This window comes from Entelurus aequoreus, linkage group LG02, assembly GCF_033978785.1.
Source record: "Entelurus aequoreus isolate RoL-2023_Sb linkage group LG02, RoL_Eaeq_v1.1, whole genome shotgun sequence".
Classification (NCBI taxonomy): Eukaryota; Metazoa; Chordata; class Actinopteri; order Syngnathiformes; family Syngnathidae; genus Entelurus; species Entelurus aequoreus.
In genome coordinates this window covers 32,979,697-32,996,565 of record NC_084732.1, presented here as the reverse complement: position 1 = coordinate 32,996,565, position 16,869 = coordinate 32,979,697, and the positions used below count along the sequence as shown (strand labels likewise).

The window sequence follows — 16,869 nt, the reverse complement described above, 5'->3', positions numbered from 1 at the left end:
AAAAGTGTTTGCATACACGCTTTGCTTAGTTTTGACACACAAGATTCCGAGTTACGAGCTTGTTCGTGGAGCACACTGTGCTCGTAGGTTGAGGTACCACTGTATCAGGTTATTTTGTTGGTGGTGATTTCTTCCAGAAGAGTAATTAAGTAAGCAGCACTTAAGCATGTGACTTCATTTTGTCATGTGCATCATGTTAGGGAGTGATAACTTCCACATTTGTGAAGGTAATCAAGTATGTGACTGTCTGCCTGCTATTTAACAGTGCAACAGATGGCAAATAATTATAAAGGAAAGCCCTGAGAATAAATTACTCCTACACTTGCACAACTACTACACACATCTGTCCATAGAATGAATTACGCCTACACAAAAGTATGCACAATTTATATGACAACCCCAACACTCACATAACCACATAGAGAGAATTAGCTGAGCGTCTAAAATGGAGTGACAATAGTGCTGCATAGTCAAGAGTAAAAGACAGCATGAAAATGTGAATCACAACTAACCTATGCCGTGCATGCAGTTTCGCTATCTATGCTTATGTTGACATTTAAAGAAAACAGTTATCGGATTCATTTTGCTGCATTAGCATGTCCTGGGTGATAAGATCATGAATAAACATCTCAACTATAAGTAGAAAGAAAAGTGCAAACAATGTCTGACATTTCTCAAGAGACGCCTGCGTGAACTGATTTGATATCTTCTATTTTTAATTCCCAGCACAGGACGTCTATTTTGAAAAAACAAACAAACAAAAAAACACACATTGGTCCTTCAAAACTAAAAGGAAGATGTATTTTTAAAGAATATGCTGAAAAGCATTTTGAACATATTAAAGTGGTATTAGATTTATAGCGAGTCAGCAGAAAATTTCTCCAGATGTCTGGACTAAGCAACAAAGAGTTCTTCATTTTCAGTTGTATACATTTAAGATGATTTACTTTTGGTTTTCAACAATTAAAAGCCCTCTTTCATAACAAATAAAAAGGTTTTGCTTCTTATTTACTTTGTTCCCCACATCTTTCCTTTATGTAAATCTTAGTATGTGAAGTTAAATCTTCCGCCTTCCGACAACTTAAGATGAATAGCTTGTGGTCAGTCTCACACTTACACAGGGTTATGGGAAAACTCCAACACTATTATGGACTTCACAAACTTCCCTTCTGACACCAAGAAACAAATCTGAGATCTAAGAACTGTGTGGGACTATTTACACTCACCAAATCTTTACACTTGAACATTCTAATTAAATCAAATAGAAATATAACAATTCTGCCTTCACAAACAATCATGCAATCTCAAATACTGGCAAACCCACAAAATGTGAATAAAAGCCAAATTAAATTGTGATAAAATATAGAAAGACAAAATAAGTATGTGTTGTATGTATCTTGATGTGATGTGGTTATATTCTGTGAGATGTTTAAAATTGTATTTTTTGCCTCTAAATATGCGCTCTATTATTTGCACTAAACAAACAAAATCATGTTTAAGGGGGCTTCGACACTAGTACTATTTTAATCATACTAGGTGTTGGGTGTGAACATACGCCAAATCAAAGTGGTGTCTGGACTGTTCCAAGCAAAGTCTGGTGTAGTTAAGCTGGGGTGTGCAAGTCATCAAATGTCAATAATCGATAATCGATTTATTTATTGTAAATGTATAGATTGATAGAGATAGATAGTACTTTATTGATTCCTTCAGGAGAGTTCCCTCAGGAAAATTAAAAGTAATGCAGAGAGTTCTACAATTTGGCTGACTGCAACGAGCCACCTCACTGAGAGATTCGACCAGCTTCTTTATTATAGGGCACTGTTCCAGTTTTGCACACATTTCCATTAATTTAATAAATGTGATGGGAATTTCTTGTTAAAAATGCACTGTTTTTAAAAGTTTTAAGTGATAAACGCTTATATAGTGAAACGAAAATAAATTTAAAACTGCTTTTCTCAGACAGACTGTATGCTGGAGTGCACTCTGCTTTTTTTTGGTGTACTGTAAATTGTTTAGAGACCTTATACGTCACAATTTAAATTCACAATGACCAAAAGGAGACAAGAATTGGATTGTGTGATTTGTTGTGACACATTATGTTTTGTTTGTATTTATTTATGAATCAATACAAACCAAACCATTTGGAATTGTGTTTGTCATTGTTATGTAAAAAAACTAACTGTGTAAAAAGAGCCTTAAAGGGGAACTGCACTTTTTTTGGAATTTTGCCTATCATTCACAATCATTATGACAGACAAGAATACACATGTCAAAAAATGCTTGAAAGATGCAGGTAATGGGAGTCACCTTTTGTAGCCTTCAGAGCCCTCCAGCAACATTTTGTATACACAGTGCAAATATATATAATGTAGTAACAGACACGTTTATAACAATATGTCAATCATTTCCGGGAATGATTTACTCCGCGCATTGATTTCTGTTTTCATAGCAACGCACATCTGACTTCTGGCAACATATGTGTGTTCCTACTTACAGAATCAAACATTAATGTGTTTTCTAATCATGGCATACTTGGTAACAGACATCTAAGACGACTATTTTTGGACAAATGAGGATTTACAACCTTATATTTTTTAAGTTAAATATACTGCTGCTAATAGAAGCAAGCCCGAAAGAAGAGTGAGACGTTGGATCAGATTGAAACCGGGAGAGGGGGATGAAAGCAATTTTGACGCTTAAAATATGGTGCTTGGAGCCAAGCTATTTCAACATAAATGGATTGCTTACCCAAAATCAAAAGGAAATGTCCCCGGCCAGCTGAACCATACAAATAACTGTCCATTGAGTGAGTCACTTTAAAATCGATCATGATACACGCAGCACGCTATGCGTGTCATTACAACTACAGTACATGTACTGTCTGGCTAGCTTAGCTGTGTACAAACAAAACATGAAATGTGGGCTAACACTTTACAGATACTGTAATATGATGGTTCATGTTTTTCAGTCAGTACAAATTGGTGTCGTATCGCAGTGTTGTGCATTACAAACTCAAACGTGTTTCGTGTTGTTGTAGAAGCTAGCTTGTCTCTGGCCGTAGTTAGTTTTTACGGCTAACACCGAAGCACGCCGATGTGTTACTATGATAGAAAAACAGTTCCTCAGTGTTTGCTCTTACATTAACAGTGTTGCTACAGCTTGGTTATTATACGGGTTACGGAACGTAAATAAAGTATTGGTGACAGTTTTTCAAAGCATTTTTAAAGTGATTTAGAGGTAGAATTGATTGCTCCCATTAGCTGCATTGTTAGCCACTTAGAACGAGCCGATTTATATATGTTAGAAAGCAGAAAAACCAATGTCTCTCATAATAATTGTGAACGATAGGCAAAATTCCCCCAAAAAGTGCAGTTCCACTTTAAATAAAATTAATAGATATTGAACAAGAATAATTATATCTTGCAAGGAAATGCAACTCATAATGCAAATACTAGATTAAACTATATATACTGTGTGGTTGTTCATGCATAGTTGAATTGAACCAAAAACCTGCACAAAAGCGAGAATATTTAATGATAGCTTTAATGTGACACCTCCATCGGTCTTTGTCGAAAACATAACCACAGTTCTTGGCGGCAGTTTAAGATGTTTGGCCCCACACACGGAGTGGAGAAGGGGAATGTCTCTGACATTATAAAAATGATAGTCACGCAGCAACAAGGAGCATAGGCACAGAGGAGCTGCTTTGGAGCACATGGTGTCGTTTATGTGTGTGCTGATTTTATGTGGCGACATGTCGGGTCATGGGAGCCGTGTGAGGAATGGCTCTCAGTGCAGTACGGGCTGATGCGGCATAACAATAAGTTCACACACACACATGCACAAAGACACTCACATCCTTAGGCTTTACCACGCGCACGCACACACGCGAGTGTATATACACATGCATACACAAAATCATATGTAATTGAAACAAACATAGTACAAGTAGCTTGTATACTCTCTCTGTCTCTACACAAATACGCACATACACACACACTCACGCAGGGCAGTTGCTTTAGGGAAGCAATAACAGGTTCTTCAGCCAGGTCTCATCTGTCACTTCTTATTGCACCACTGTTGTATGACCAATATACACACACATACGCGCACACGCACTTGCACAAATCCTGCTGGACTCAGACAACTGACCAGAACCTGGTGCATATGTACACCCCTGTCCGAGCACATAGCAACAAAGCGTCCACACACTGTGGTATACATGTGCGTATATACACACCCTCTACATCCAATACACCAACGGAATGGTTCTGTAACTTGTTATTACTCCCCTGGGATTACAAAGAGCTGTAACGATGCAGTTGCATTACTTCATTCCATGTGTCAGAGCGTGTTTGCAGCGTGCACTGCTAATGTGTGCTGGTGGTGGCGGCAGCTATTAGGATAAAGAATGATTTTATAGCACAAAAACGCTGCCAGTCACACATTACTCACTGTAACGACCTGCATGGTTAAGCACAGTGAACAGTTCAAGTATACAATATTAAACTCCTCATTTGTTATGAGAGAAGGGCGAGAGGTGCTGGTGTTGTGAGAACTAACAAGGAGAGAATGGCTACAGATACTGTAAGGAAGGACCGGGAAGCCTGTGTAAAAAAGCAATAATCAAGAATCTGCAGAAGCAGAGGTTGAAGCAGGAGACTTCTTCACTCATTTTCACCAATAGACCGGAAACAGTGGATGTATGCAATCACAGTGCCCCCTAACGGTGGCCAAACACCACTAAGAAATGTTGCACTTACCTCTAAATAGACTAATGTTCACAACTACAAACCAAACACTGAACAAGAGGCATTTCAAATAGCTCATATAAATGTCCCTGAGCTCATTGTGTTTTAGCTACCAGTTGCCGTGGAAACTGCATACAAAAAGACAAAATATCTTATCTCTTACACCCACAGCATTGCTTTTCAAACTACAGTACCTATGTTGTTTGGATGCGCCACCCAAGGACTGCAACGGGAGGGGTTGTCTTGCATATAAACCACTACATTTAACTATTTGGAAAACATTTCAGAAGAAAGGGCTGCACAATCCGCACTGCTGAAAAATACACTCACCCATCAATAATTGATGGTGGACATGTACTATTGGGAGTCAGACACAGCAATAGTTTGAAGCAGCCAGTCACAAGCCTACCGCAAAAAAAAGGACCAAGCTGTCAGAAAGCAGCAAGGTGAAAGTAATGTGTTGTGTCAAAGAGAGTGCAACATATACACTATATAACATTTATATATACATATACAAACCCCGTTTCCATGAGTTGGGAAATTGTGTTAGATGTAAATATAAACGGAATACAATGATTTTCAAATCCTTTTCGACTCATATTCAATTGAATGCACTACAAAGACAATATATTTGATGTTCAAACTCATAAACTTTATTTTATTTTTTCAAATAATAATTAAATTAGAATTTCACGGCTGCAACACGTGCCAAAGTAGTTGGGAAATGGCATGTTCACCACTGTGTTACATGGCCTTTCCTTTTAACAACACTCAGTAAACGTTTGGGAACTGAGGAGACACATTTTTTAAGCTTCTCGGGTGGAATTATTTCCCATTCTTGCTTGATGTACAGCTTAAGTTGTTCAACAGTCCGGGGGTCTCCGTTGTGGTATTTTAGGCTTCATAATGCGGCACACGTTTTCAATGGGAGACAGGTCTGGACTACAGGCAGGCCAGTCTAGTACCCGCACTCTTTTACTATGAAGCCACGTTGATGTAACACGTGGCTTGGCATTGTCTTGCTGAAATAAGCAGGGGCGTCCATGGTAACGTTGCTTGGATGGCAACATATGTTGCTCCAAAACCTGTATGTACCTTTCAGCATTAATGGCGCCTTCACAGATGTGTAAGTTACCCATGTCTTGGGCACTAATACACCCCCATACCATCACAGATGCTGGCTTTTCAACTTTGCGCCTATAACAATCCGAATGGTTCTTTTCCTCTTTGGTCCGGAGGACACGACGTCCACAGTTTCCAAAAACAATTTGAAATGTGGACTCGTCAGACCACAGAACACTTTTCCACTTTGTATCAGTCCATCTTAGATGAGCTCAGGCCCAGCGAAGCTGAGGGCGTTTCTGGGTGTTGTTGATAAACGGTTTTCGCCTTGCATAGGACAGTTTTAACTTGCACTTACAGATGTAGCGACCAACTGTAGTTACTGACAGTGGGTTTCTGAAGTGTTCCTGAGCCCATGTGGTGATATCCTTTACACACTGATGTCGCTTGTTGATGCAGTACAGCCTGAGGGATCGAAGGTCACGGGCTTAGCTGCTTACGTGCAGTGATTTCTCCAGATTCTCTGAACCCTTTGATGATATTACGGAGCGTAGATGGTGAAATCCCTAAATTCCTTGCAATAGCTGGTTGAGAAAGGTTTTTCTTAAACTGTTCAACAATTTGCTCATGCATTTGTTGACAAAGTGGTGACCCTCGCCCCATCCTTGTTTGTGAATGACTGAGCATTTCATGGAATCTACTTTTATACCCAATCATGGCACCCACCTGTTCTCAATTTGCCTGTTCACCTTTGGGATGTTCCAAATAAGTGTTTGATGAGCATTCCTCAACTTTATCAGTATTTATTGCCACCTTTCCCAACTTCTTTGTCACTTGTTGCTGGCATCAAATTCTAAAGTTAATGATTATTTGCAACAAAAAAAAATGTTTATCAGTTTGAACATCAAATATGTTGTCTTTGTAGCATATTCAACTGAATATGGGTTGAAAATGATTTGCAAATCATTGTATTCCGTTTATATTTACATCTAACACAATTTCCCAACTCATATGGAAACGGGATTTGTATATGATTGTCCATGAGCTTATAAAGTTGTCTGGTACAGTTAACCAGTATTGTAGTCTGCCCACTCATTGTGTCCGGTGTCCAAATTGACATACAGTACTATCAATAATGTATGCATTTTTGCATTTTCAGTAAATAGTCCCACTTTTCACGATCCCTTTGTTACCGTTCTGGTTGCAGTGATACACTTCAGTGCTTTGGAAGCAAACTTGCAAAAGTCAGAGCTAGACACATTGAAGTCTCTATTCAAGCTAATATTGGGTTCATCTCTCCAAATATTATTTTTTATCTCTGGCAATCCAACCTCTGACATGCTCCTGACCTCTGCAGAAGCAGTAAAGTGGATGTTGTCCATTTACAGTATCCAAAATTCTAATAATATTGTATTTTTTTTTTCTTTCACATGTTTGTACCCTAATCTAGTTGTTTCCAACTGGCAGCCAGGAATGACAATAGACCAGTTCATTTCAAAATACTTAAAACAGAGCACTGTCATATAGAGGATCTTTGACTAGCTTTTTAGCAGTAGGTCCTTAAAACAGCCGAGTGCTCCTGTTGAATAGACAGGGCTATTTTGTTCCTGAATTTGGCAACACTGAAAAAATATACAAACAAAAATCAAATGTCCGCTGCAGAGGATGCTCGTGGTTTTATGGAGTATACAAAATAAGAATAATAATGAAGGGAAAATGTCCACAATTTAGTTGAAATGTCATTCCCTAATCCATTCCATTGCATTTAGTAAACAAATCAAAACTTGCATTAAATGTCTATTTTTAAATGTATTTTACATTTCAGATTTGCTATTGTAAAAGTCTGTGACAAGCAGTTTCCGGCTCTTTTTTAATTGCTCTTATCTTTGTGATCTCCTCACACATTATATATCCTTACTCTTTAGTAATCTAAACAGCATTGTTCTGTCCTCCCTCCGAACGCGATACAGTTCCCATCAGAAACTCGAAGAAGGGCATTTAATCAGCAGCTTTCCCTGCTGTCATAACCAAGTTCACCTCACCCCAAATACACACTCATGCACATTTACTTTCCATGTCTCATCAAAAGATATTACACCCGTGCACATGTTCACTCTCAAGCTCCATGATAGTTAATCAATTACGCAAAGAAGTGGAAACAAATCGGCACTGCAACGTTTTCTTAGGACAATTCATCTCAACATGGTGAGAAACTGTTGTCCGCAACTCTGTGAGCTTAAGTTTGCACCACATTAACAAAGTTATCTCTCAAATAATTACATATGTGTGGGTAATGTAACGTAACAACGAGATGAGAAAAACAGATGACTTATTCTTTCAGGTGCTGAGCTGCAGCTTCAATGCTGGAGCTTGCAGCAGCCTGTTGTTCGTTTTGCCACTTTCATGTTTAATGGCGGTAATTCACCTGGCTGCTTTCATTTATGATGCATGCATGCAACTATTGTATTGGACCAAGTAAAACACACAAAAAGCCTTGCTGTGATTACAATGGCCTGCAGTCCTAAAATCTTCGAGGAGTCATGCATGCTCGTTGATGACAATAAGAGATGAAATCCAGACAAAATGTGGTTTGAATTGTTGTGAAGAAATACACCAGGTTATGCTGGGAATGAACGCGTACACACACACAAACACACACACGCACGCACACGCACACACACACGCACACACTCACACGCACACAAACACACAAAAAAGCAGGGCAATAATCACCGATACTGAGACAATATTGCACATTTGTTAGCATATGATCCAAGCACAGCAGTGGATGCTAAACACAATAAACGGTTGCTTATATCGCTCTGTATGCCTTTGTGTACCTGTGTCATGCCACCACGTGTACACAAGGGAGCTGAACAAACCAATGTGTTTGAGTGGAATCGGCCCACCTTTGCAATCAGGTCGAGTAGTTGTCTGCAAGACTGCGGTAGCCTCGATGTCATTTCCTGTGCGAGGTCAGGCACTTCCTGTTGTAGGTACAATTCCAGCATGGATGCCAGCTGAGATAGGCCTTGTTTCTTCTGCTCAGACATGGAGGTCAGGTCTGCGTCGGTGAGAACAAATCTGTTTTTCATGGCGGCAGCATGCTGGCTCAGACATTTTGTGAGGTTTCCAACAGAGACTTACGTGATTCGTGTTCATTTAAAGTGTAGAGCTCCTCACTGCAACTCTTTACTGGCGTTAACTACAGTGCATAAAAATTACAGTTAGTAACTGCTTAATTTTGCAACATCAAAACATCCATATCATTATTGCACCAATGAGGCCTTTTTTAAACAGATGAGCGATCTCCATCTTCTGTTGTAGTGCAAACATGACTGCTATAAAGCTTTCCACACAGCTGAGATGCTCAAACAAACAAATAAAATGAGTTATCCATCGGTTTGATTCAAAGTCCATTAAAACATTAAAATCATCACCAAAATCCATATTCAATAAATGATGAAGATTACCAAGGCAAAGATGATTCTCGCAGTCAGCCGGACGGAGTTTGTAGGAATTCTGGGAAGGAGACTTTGCAGACATTTGCACTCCCTCTTATGGTCGGACCATGCTTGTTTCTACAAGAGAGAGGCATGTCAACAAACTTAACACAAAAAATGCATAACGTGTGGTACTCATGCATTGCATTTTATTACAAAACCCAAAACCAGTGAAGTTGGCACATTGTGTAATTCGTTTTAAAAAAAACGAATACAATGATTTGCAAATCCTTTATATTTAACTTATATTCAATTGAATAAACTGCAAAGACAAGATATTTAAAGTTCCAACTGAGAAACATGTTTTTTTTGGCAAATAATCATTAACTTAGAATTGAATGACAGCAACACATTTAAAAAAAGTTGGCACAGGGGCATTTGTACTACTGTGTTACATGGCCTTTTCTTTTAACAACACTCAGTAAACGTTTGGGAATTGAGGAGACCAATTTTTGAAGCTCTTCAGGTGGAATTATTTCCCATTCTTGCTTGATTTACAGCTTAAGTTGTTCAACAGTCCGGGGTCTTCGTTGTGGTATTCTACACGTCATAATGGCCACACATTTTCAATGGGAGACAGGTCTGGACTACAGGCAGGCCAGTCTAGTACCCACACTCTTTTACTATGAAGCCACGCTGTTGAAATATGTGGCTTAGCATTGTCTTGCTGAAATAAGCAAGGGCGTCTATGATAACATTGCTTGGATGGCAACATATGTTGCTCCAAAACCTGTATGTACCTTTCAGCATTAATGGTGCCTTCACAGATGTGTAAGTTACCCATGCCTTGGGCACTTATACACCCCCATGCCATCACAGATGCTGGCTTTTGAACTTTGCGCCTGTAACAATCCGGATGGTTCTTTTCCTCTTTGGTGCGGAGGACACGACGTCCACAGTTTCCAAAAACAATTTGAAATGTGGACTCGTCAGACCACAGAACACTTTTACACTTTGCATCAGTCCATTTTAGATGAGCTTGGGCCCAGCGAAACCGGCGGCGTTTCTGGGTGTTTCTCTTTGCATAGTAGAGTTTTAACTTGCACTTACAGAAGTAGCGACGAACTGGAGTTACTGACAGTGGTTTTCTGAAGCGTTCCTGAGCCCACGTGGTGATATCCTTTACACACTGATGGCAGTTTTTGATGCAGCACCGCCTGAGGGATTGAAGGTCACGGGCATTGCTGCTTAGGTGCAGCGATTTCTCCAAATTCTTTTAACCTTTTGATGATATTACGGACCGTAGATGGTGAAATCCCTAAATTCCTTGCAATAGCTCGTTGAGAAATGTTGTTTTCAAACTGTTCGACAATTTGCTCACGCATTTGTTCACAAAATGGTGACCCTCGCCCCATCCTTCTTTGTGAATGACTGAGCATTTCATGGAAGCTGCTTTTATACCCAATCATGGCACCCACCTGTTCCAAATTAGCCTGTTCACCTGTGGGATGTTCCAAATAAGTGTTTGATGAGCATTCCTAAACTTTCTCAGTGTTTTCTGACACTTGTGCCAGCTTTTTTTAAACATGTTGCAGGCATCAAATTCCAAATGAGCTAATATTTGCAAAAAATAAAGTTTTTCAGTTTGAATGTTAAGTATCTTGTCTTTGCAGTCTATTCAATTGAATATAGGTTGAAAAGGATTTGCAAATCATTGTATTCTGTTTTATTAACGATTTACACAACTGGTTTTGGGTTTTGTACATACCTGGCAGGTGATGTTACAATAGCGAGCCATTTTGCACTGGGAGCACCTCAGCAAGGTCTTATTCCTGGACAGAAGAAACAGACATGGACATAACACAACGTATGGTGTTAATTGATAAGCCCAGTCAATTAAATAAAGAGAAATGGGAGCACTGAATATTCAACATGAACATTTACAATCGCCCCTCACCACATCGCACTACAAATATTGTGTATTCACCACATCGCAGATATTTTTGGATATGTTTTTATTTTTTCAAAGCATATTCTACCATTTTCTGTGCTAAATAATGGATTACATTTTATATCGCGCTTTTTAGGGATTTTCAAGCGTAAAATGGCTAATTAAACAAAAAATATCAATACTACAGTAGTATTGGCCACCAAAGAAGACAAACAATCAGAGTGCACTGTTCAGTATCATGGCCACTGATTGGCTCAGCCAGGTGACTAAAGGGTAATATTTCATGTCTGTTGCGCTCTCATAATGTTGAAAAATATATCTACAAAAGTAGTAAACATTTTTCTATGCTCAAGCAGTGAACATATTTGATTTATAATTGATAATTCCTATACTTGACGAAAATGCATATATCGGGGTTATGTCTAGAACCAATTAACAACCATACGACTGCACAACATACTATAAAATCCATTGTAATCCACGTAAACACCAATGTAGGCAAGAGCTGCTTTGAAAATATGGCTACAACAATTTTTCTACACACACACCTTTGTATGCTTTGTCAAGGAATATCCTTCTAAAATCAACCCATCTTTATCCAGATTGTCATCTGAAAGCAAGACCCGTAAGATAACCCCTCCCCCATCATTCCGTTTTTTTTTACTTTAATGCTTATTTCATGAGCATTCTGCCTGGCTTCGAGGTGTGTTGCTGCCCTTTCCTCAATGCTTGTCAGTATGATAACAAGCTAGAGTACTGCAGTGTGTGTTCTCCCTGGAGCCAATTACAGTCACTAGGAAGAGCATGAACAGAACACACACATGGTCTGAGTCACACACAAACTCTCAGGGATAGTTGTTACTCGCATGTGTAGTTTGGCGTGTGGACAAACAGACACAGCATCATGCCTATAGAATTCAGTACGGAGGAAACTCTGCATTCAAATGGCAACAAGTAGTATACAGTGAAACCTCTATTTACGAACCCCTCACTGCACAAACATTTCGATTTACGAACCACAGACCGAATAAAAAAATATTTTTTTTTGGTTCAAACCTTGTCTTCGTATACCAACATTTCCTTCACCCTGCAGCACAGCCCTTTTGTGCCCTGCTCACTCAGTAAGCACAGTGCTGCTATTAACTACTGTGCGACTTTGTTTGCTTTTTAGGTGTTTTTAGGCTTTTAAAAACATTTTTGTAGTTGTCCTAGCTTAATATAAGTCAAAAGAAAGCAATTGGCAAGTAACGTGTGGTTTCAAACATTTAGGAAGTATCTACAGAGCTGTCGACATCGCCTACTCCCCTCACCCTCCCTTCCGCTGAACGCAACGATGATTAACCGACAAAGTGGATTTTATTTTTAATTCCTAATCACTGTAGCAACCTGGCTGTTAATGTTAAGGAGTTTTGTGATTTCAAACTGTGAATGCGCCACAGGGCTAATTAGTGTCAGTGTGTGTGTGTCGGCAGGGCGGCTTTGTTATTAAATGGACAGCTGATCCATCACTTGTTATGTATGACCTCCTTGTTATGATTGATATACAGTACTGTACCTTTACTAAAATATGGACTTTTGTCAAGGCTGTAACCCATTATTCATATGTTCATTGTTTCCTATGGAGAAATTTGCTTCAATGTATTAACTTTTCTATTCACGTACACTGTTCAAGAACCAATTAGGTTTGAAAATCAAGGTTCCATTTTACGGCATGGCGAAGTTGGTAGAGTGGCCGTGCCAGCAATCGGAGGGTTGCTGGTTACTGGGGTTCAATCCCCACCTTCTACCATCCTAGTCACGTCTGTTGCGTCCTTGGGCAAGACACTTTACCCTTGCTCCTAATGGCTGCTGGTTAGCGCCTTGCATGGCAGCTCCCGCCATCAGTGTGTGAATGGGTGAATGGAAATACTGTCAAAGCGCTTTGAGTACCTTGAAGGTAGAAAAGCGCTATACAAGTATAACCCATAATTATGCTCAGTTCCAAATTCCACGTTTTGGGAGACCCATCTTTGTTCTGGCTGCTCAGTACAATGGGCCCCATTCAGCAATACGTTCCTAACTTTTCCTCTTATCTTTCTTCCTAAGTGATTTCCTAAGAGGAGTCCTTTCAAATTCATGACATGTTTTTAAACGTCCAAATTGTTCCCACCTGCTGTTCTTAAGTTGCTGAATGCCAAATGGTTAGCGCGTGCGTGTCTATCATAATTTGCATATAAATATACCCTTATTTCCCGAATATGCATATGTAAACACCCTAAATTCCATAATTTGCATAGGTAAACGCCCTTAATTCCCCATATAAGGGCACAATTCCGTCGGGAAAGCCAAACATCAAACACACGGAAAAACAAAAACAGATTACAGAAGAGAAATTCGTATTATCCCGCGGGGGAAATACATAATGTCAAAACGTAAGTTTAAGAAAGGGGGGACTGCTCTCGGTAGCCTAACGCGTTCAAATAAATATTTGTCACTTCTGGGAAATAGGTCTCCATGGTTGTGAAATATGCGCTCCCTCCCCAGGGCACGATCTACGGCATCTTGCAGTAGCAGCAAAAGCATTGCCATTGTGTGAGTTGAGTCTTTTAAAGAGTCACCAATCACTAAATCTACGCCCCGGTAATTGACGATTGTGTGTGTGTGTGTGTGTGTGTGTGTGTGTGTGTGTGTGTGTGTGTGTGTGTGTGTGTGTGTGTGTGTGTGTGTGTGTGTGTGTGTGTGTGTGTGTGTGTGTGTGTGTGTGTGTGTGTGTGTGCGCACGCACACAGTATTTTGAAAAGTCTATATACTGCTCATTTTGCTATATGTCTGTCTGTCTGTCTTATCTATATCTATCTCTATATATATATCTATACATCTATCTATGTATGTATCTATCTATCTATCTATGATATTAATTTAACATTAGACAATAGAAGTAAGGGAACTTGTCACACTTAACAAATAGGCCACCCTAAAAGTGCTCTGGAGCACTCGTAGATTTTGTTCTTACCTACGAACAAATCCCAGCTAAGAAAACGTTGGTGAATACAAAAATCTCCTTAAAAACTTCGTAATTGGGCCTAAGAACAAAATGTGTTCTTACGAACGGTTGCTGAATGGGTCCCAATATGTTTAAATTAAAATATCTCGTCTTCTGCAAAATTGACTTTTAACCCTCTTGCTGATTATATTTTACCATATGTCCCGGCTAGAAATCTGCGTTCTAAGAACTCAGACTCAGTGATTCCCAGAGCCCAAAAAAAAGTATAGAGCGTTTTCTATTCGAGCTCCATTACTCTGGAATGCCCTACCAGTAACAGCTAGGGATGCTACCTCAGTAGATGCATTTAAAGGCCTACTGAATTTTTTTTTTATTAATTTAAACGGGAATAGCAGATCCATTCTATGTGTCATACTTGATCATTTCGCGATATTGCCATATTTTTGCTGAAAGTATTTAGTAGAGAAAATCGACGATAAAGTTCGCAACTTTTGCTCGCTGATAAAAAAAAAGCCTTGCCTGTACCGGAAGTAGTGTGACGTCACAGGAGCTAGTATTCCTCACAATTCCCCATTGTTTACAATGGAGCGAGAGAGATTCGGACCGAGAAAGTGATGATTACCCCATTAATTTGAGCGAGGATGAAAGATTCGTAGATGAGGAACGTTACAGTGAAGGACTTGAGAGACAGTGATGGACGTATCTTTTTTCGCTCTGACCGTAACTTAGGTACAAGCTGGCTCATTGGATTCCACAATCTCCTTTTTTTATTGTGGATCACGGATTTGTATTTTAAACCACCTCGGATACTATATCCTCTTGAAAATGAGAGTCGAGAACGCGAAATGGACATTCAGTGCCTTTTATCTCCACGACAATACATCGGCGAAATGCTTAAGCTACGAGCTAACGTGATAGCATCGTGCTTTAACTGCATATAGAAACAAAAAAATAAAGCCCTGACTGGAAGGATAGATAGAAAATCAACAATACTATTAAACCGTGGACATGTAAATACACGGTTAATGCTTTCCAGGCTGGCGAAGGTTAACAATGCTGTGCTAACGACGCCATTGAAGCTAACTTAGCAACTTAGCAACGGGACCTCACAGAGCTATGCTAAAAACATTAGCTCTCCACCTACGCCAGCCAGCCCTCATCTACTCATCAACACCCGTGCTCACCTGCGTTCCAGCGATCGGCAGAAGGATGAAGGACTTCACCCGATGCGTTTGGCGGCCCGGAGACGTAGGAAGTCAAGGTGAGGTCGGCGGCTAGCGCGGCTAGCGCTCCAACAAAGTCCTCCTGGTTGTGTTGCTGTAGTCCGCTGCTAATACACCGATCCCACCTACAACTGTCTTCTTTGCAGCCTTCATTCTTCATTAAACAAATTGCAAAAGATGTCCAGAATACTGTGGAATTATGAAATGAAAACAGAGCTTTTTGTATAGGATTCTACGGGTACCATAACTTCCGTTACTCGGACTTCGTCACACGCATACGTCATCATACCGCGACGTTTCAGCCGGATATTTCCCGGGAAGTTTTAAAAGTCACTTTATAAGTTAACCCGGCCGTATTGGCATGTGTTGCAATGTTAAGATTTCATCATTGATATATAAACTATCAGACTGCGTGGTCGGTAGTAGTAGGTTTCAGTAGGCCTTTAAAGTTAAAAACTAATTTATATACCCTAGCCTTTAAATAGGCCCTTTTTTAGACCAGTTGATCTGCCGTCCCTCTTTTTTGCTCTGCCCCCCACTCCTGCGTGAAGACGTTATCAGGTAGCCACAGATGTGCTTCCACGAAATAGACGCAAGCTATTCCAATTTGGAACCCAGAATGGACCACTGCTCTATGCATCAGTTGGTGACATCTCTGCACCGCTGACTTGTCTACATACAAAAGGATCCCATGTTGGCCTCACTATGTTGGCAAGATGGCGGCGCATTGCTATGCAGCAGCTCGGTGACGCTCTTGGGAGTGTAGAGCGATTTGGCAAAAAACACCCGTCATTTCTGTCAATTTCATGGCTGGCTCAAAGCGTGAACACTGTGATCACATACGACCGACAGACAATTCTGGATGTGGATGGATCGGGTCGTTATAGACTGAAAGATGCATGTACGGTGGACCTCCTCGCTAGCATGGGAATACTTTGCGGGCTACATCGAGCGGCCTTTGTAGCAGCGGAGTCAAGTGCTAGCGGTGACCGCCAATGGAGACGACGTAAGCGGTGTGAGCGGAAGCAGAAGCGGGGATGCCGAGCGGGGCTAACAACAAAGGGAAAAGCTAACCAAAGAAGCGCTAGTCCAGGTAAGAAGTCTTTTAAACTAGAACTAGCCGGCGCCAGGCTGGATAATCCCTGCACACATAGCAATTCTCTTAGAATAAAACACAACTCACATAATGTTTTTTCTTTTGTGACGATGTCAGAGGCAGACATACATTGTACTGAGGTGGCTAACTATGATGCGTTCAGTTTATCGCAACATCTAGCAAACAATCGGACAATTCCCGTCGTATCAATTCCTAGATATGGTCGAAACTATTTAAAGTGCACTACATATAATAAACGCAACATTATTAATATTGCTACTTCGGATAATTTCAACAAACAATCCTCAAAACAGCCCACTACCTATAATATGGGCTTTTTAAAACATAAGATCATTATCT

The 16,869-nt window shown here is 40.1% G+C and overlaps 1 protein-coding gene across 3 annotated transcripts in view; it reads right to left on the bottom strand.

The window, feature by feature from the left end:
* smyd3 (SET and MYND domain containing 3) overlaps nucleotides 1-16,869 on the bottom strand; it is a 160,291-nt gene that overhangs the window by 108,377 nt on the left and 35,045 nt on the right. For all 3 annotated transcript variants that reach the window (XM_062025467.1, XM_062025475.1, XM_062025457.1), the window contains 4 exons: nucleotides 11,025-11,088; nucleotides 9,287-9,394; nucleotides 8,961-9,018; nucleotides 8,723-8,877 (listed from right to left, as the gene is read on the bottom strand). In XM_062025467.1, the coding sequence (XP_061881451.1) occupies nucleotides 8,723-8,877; nucleotides 8,961-9,018; nucleotides 9,287-9,394; nucleotides 11,025-11,088 (385 nt within the window). The remainder of the gene's footprint in view (nucleotides 1-8,722; nucleotides 8,878-8,960; nucleotides 9,019-9,286; nucleotides 9,395-11,024; nucleotides 11,089-16,869) is intronic.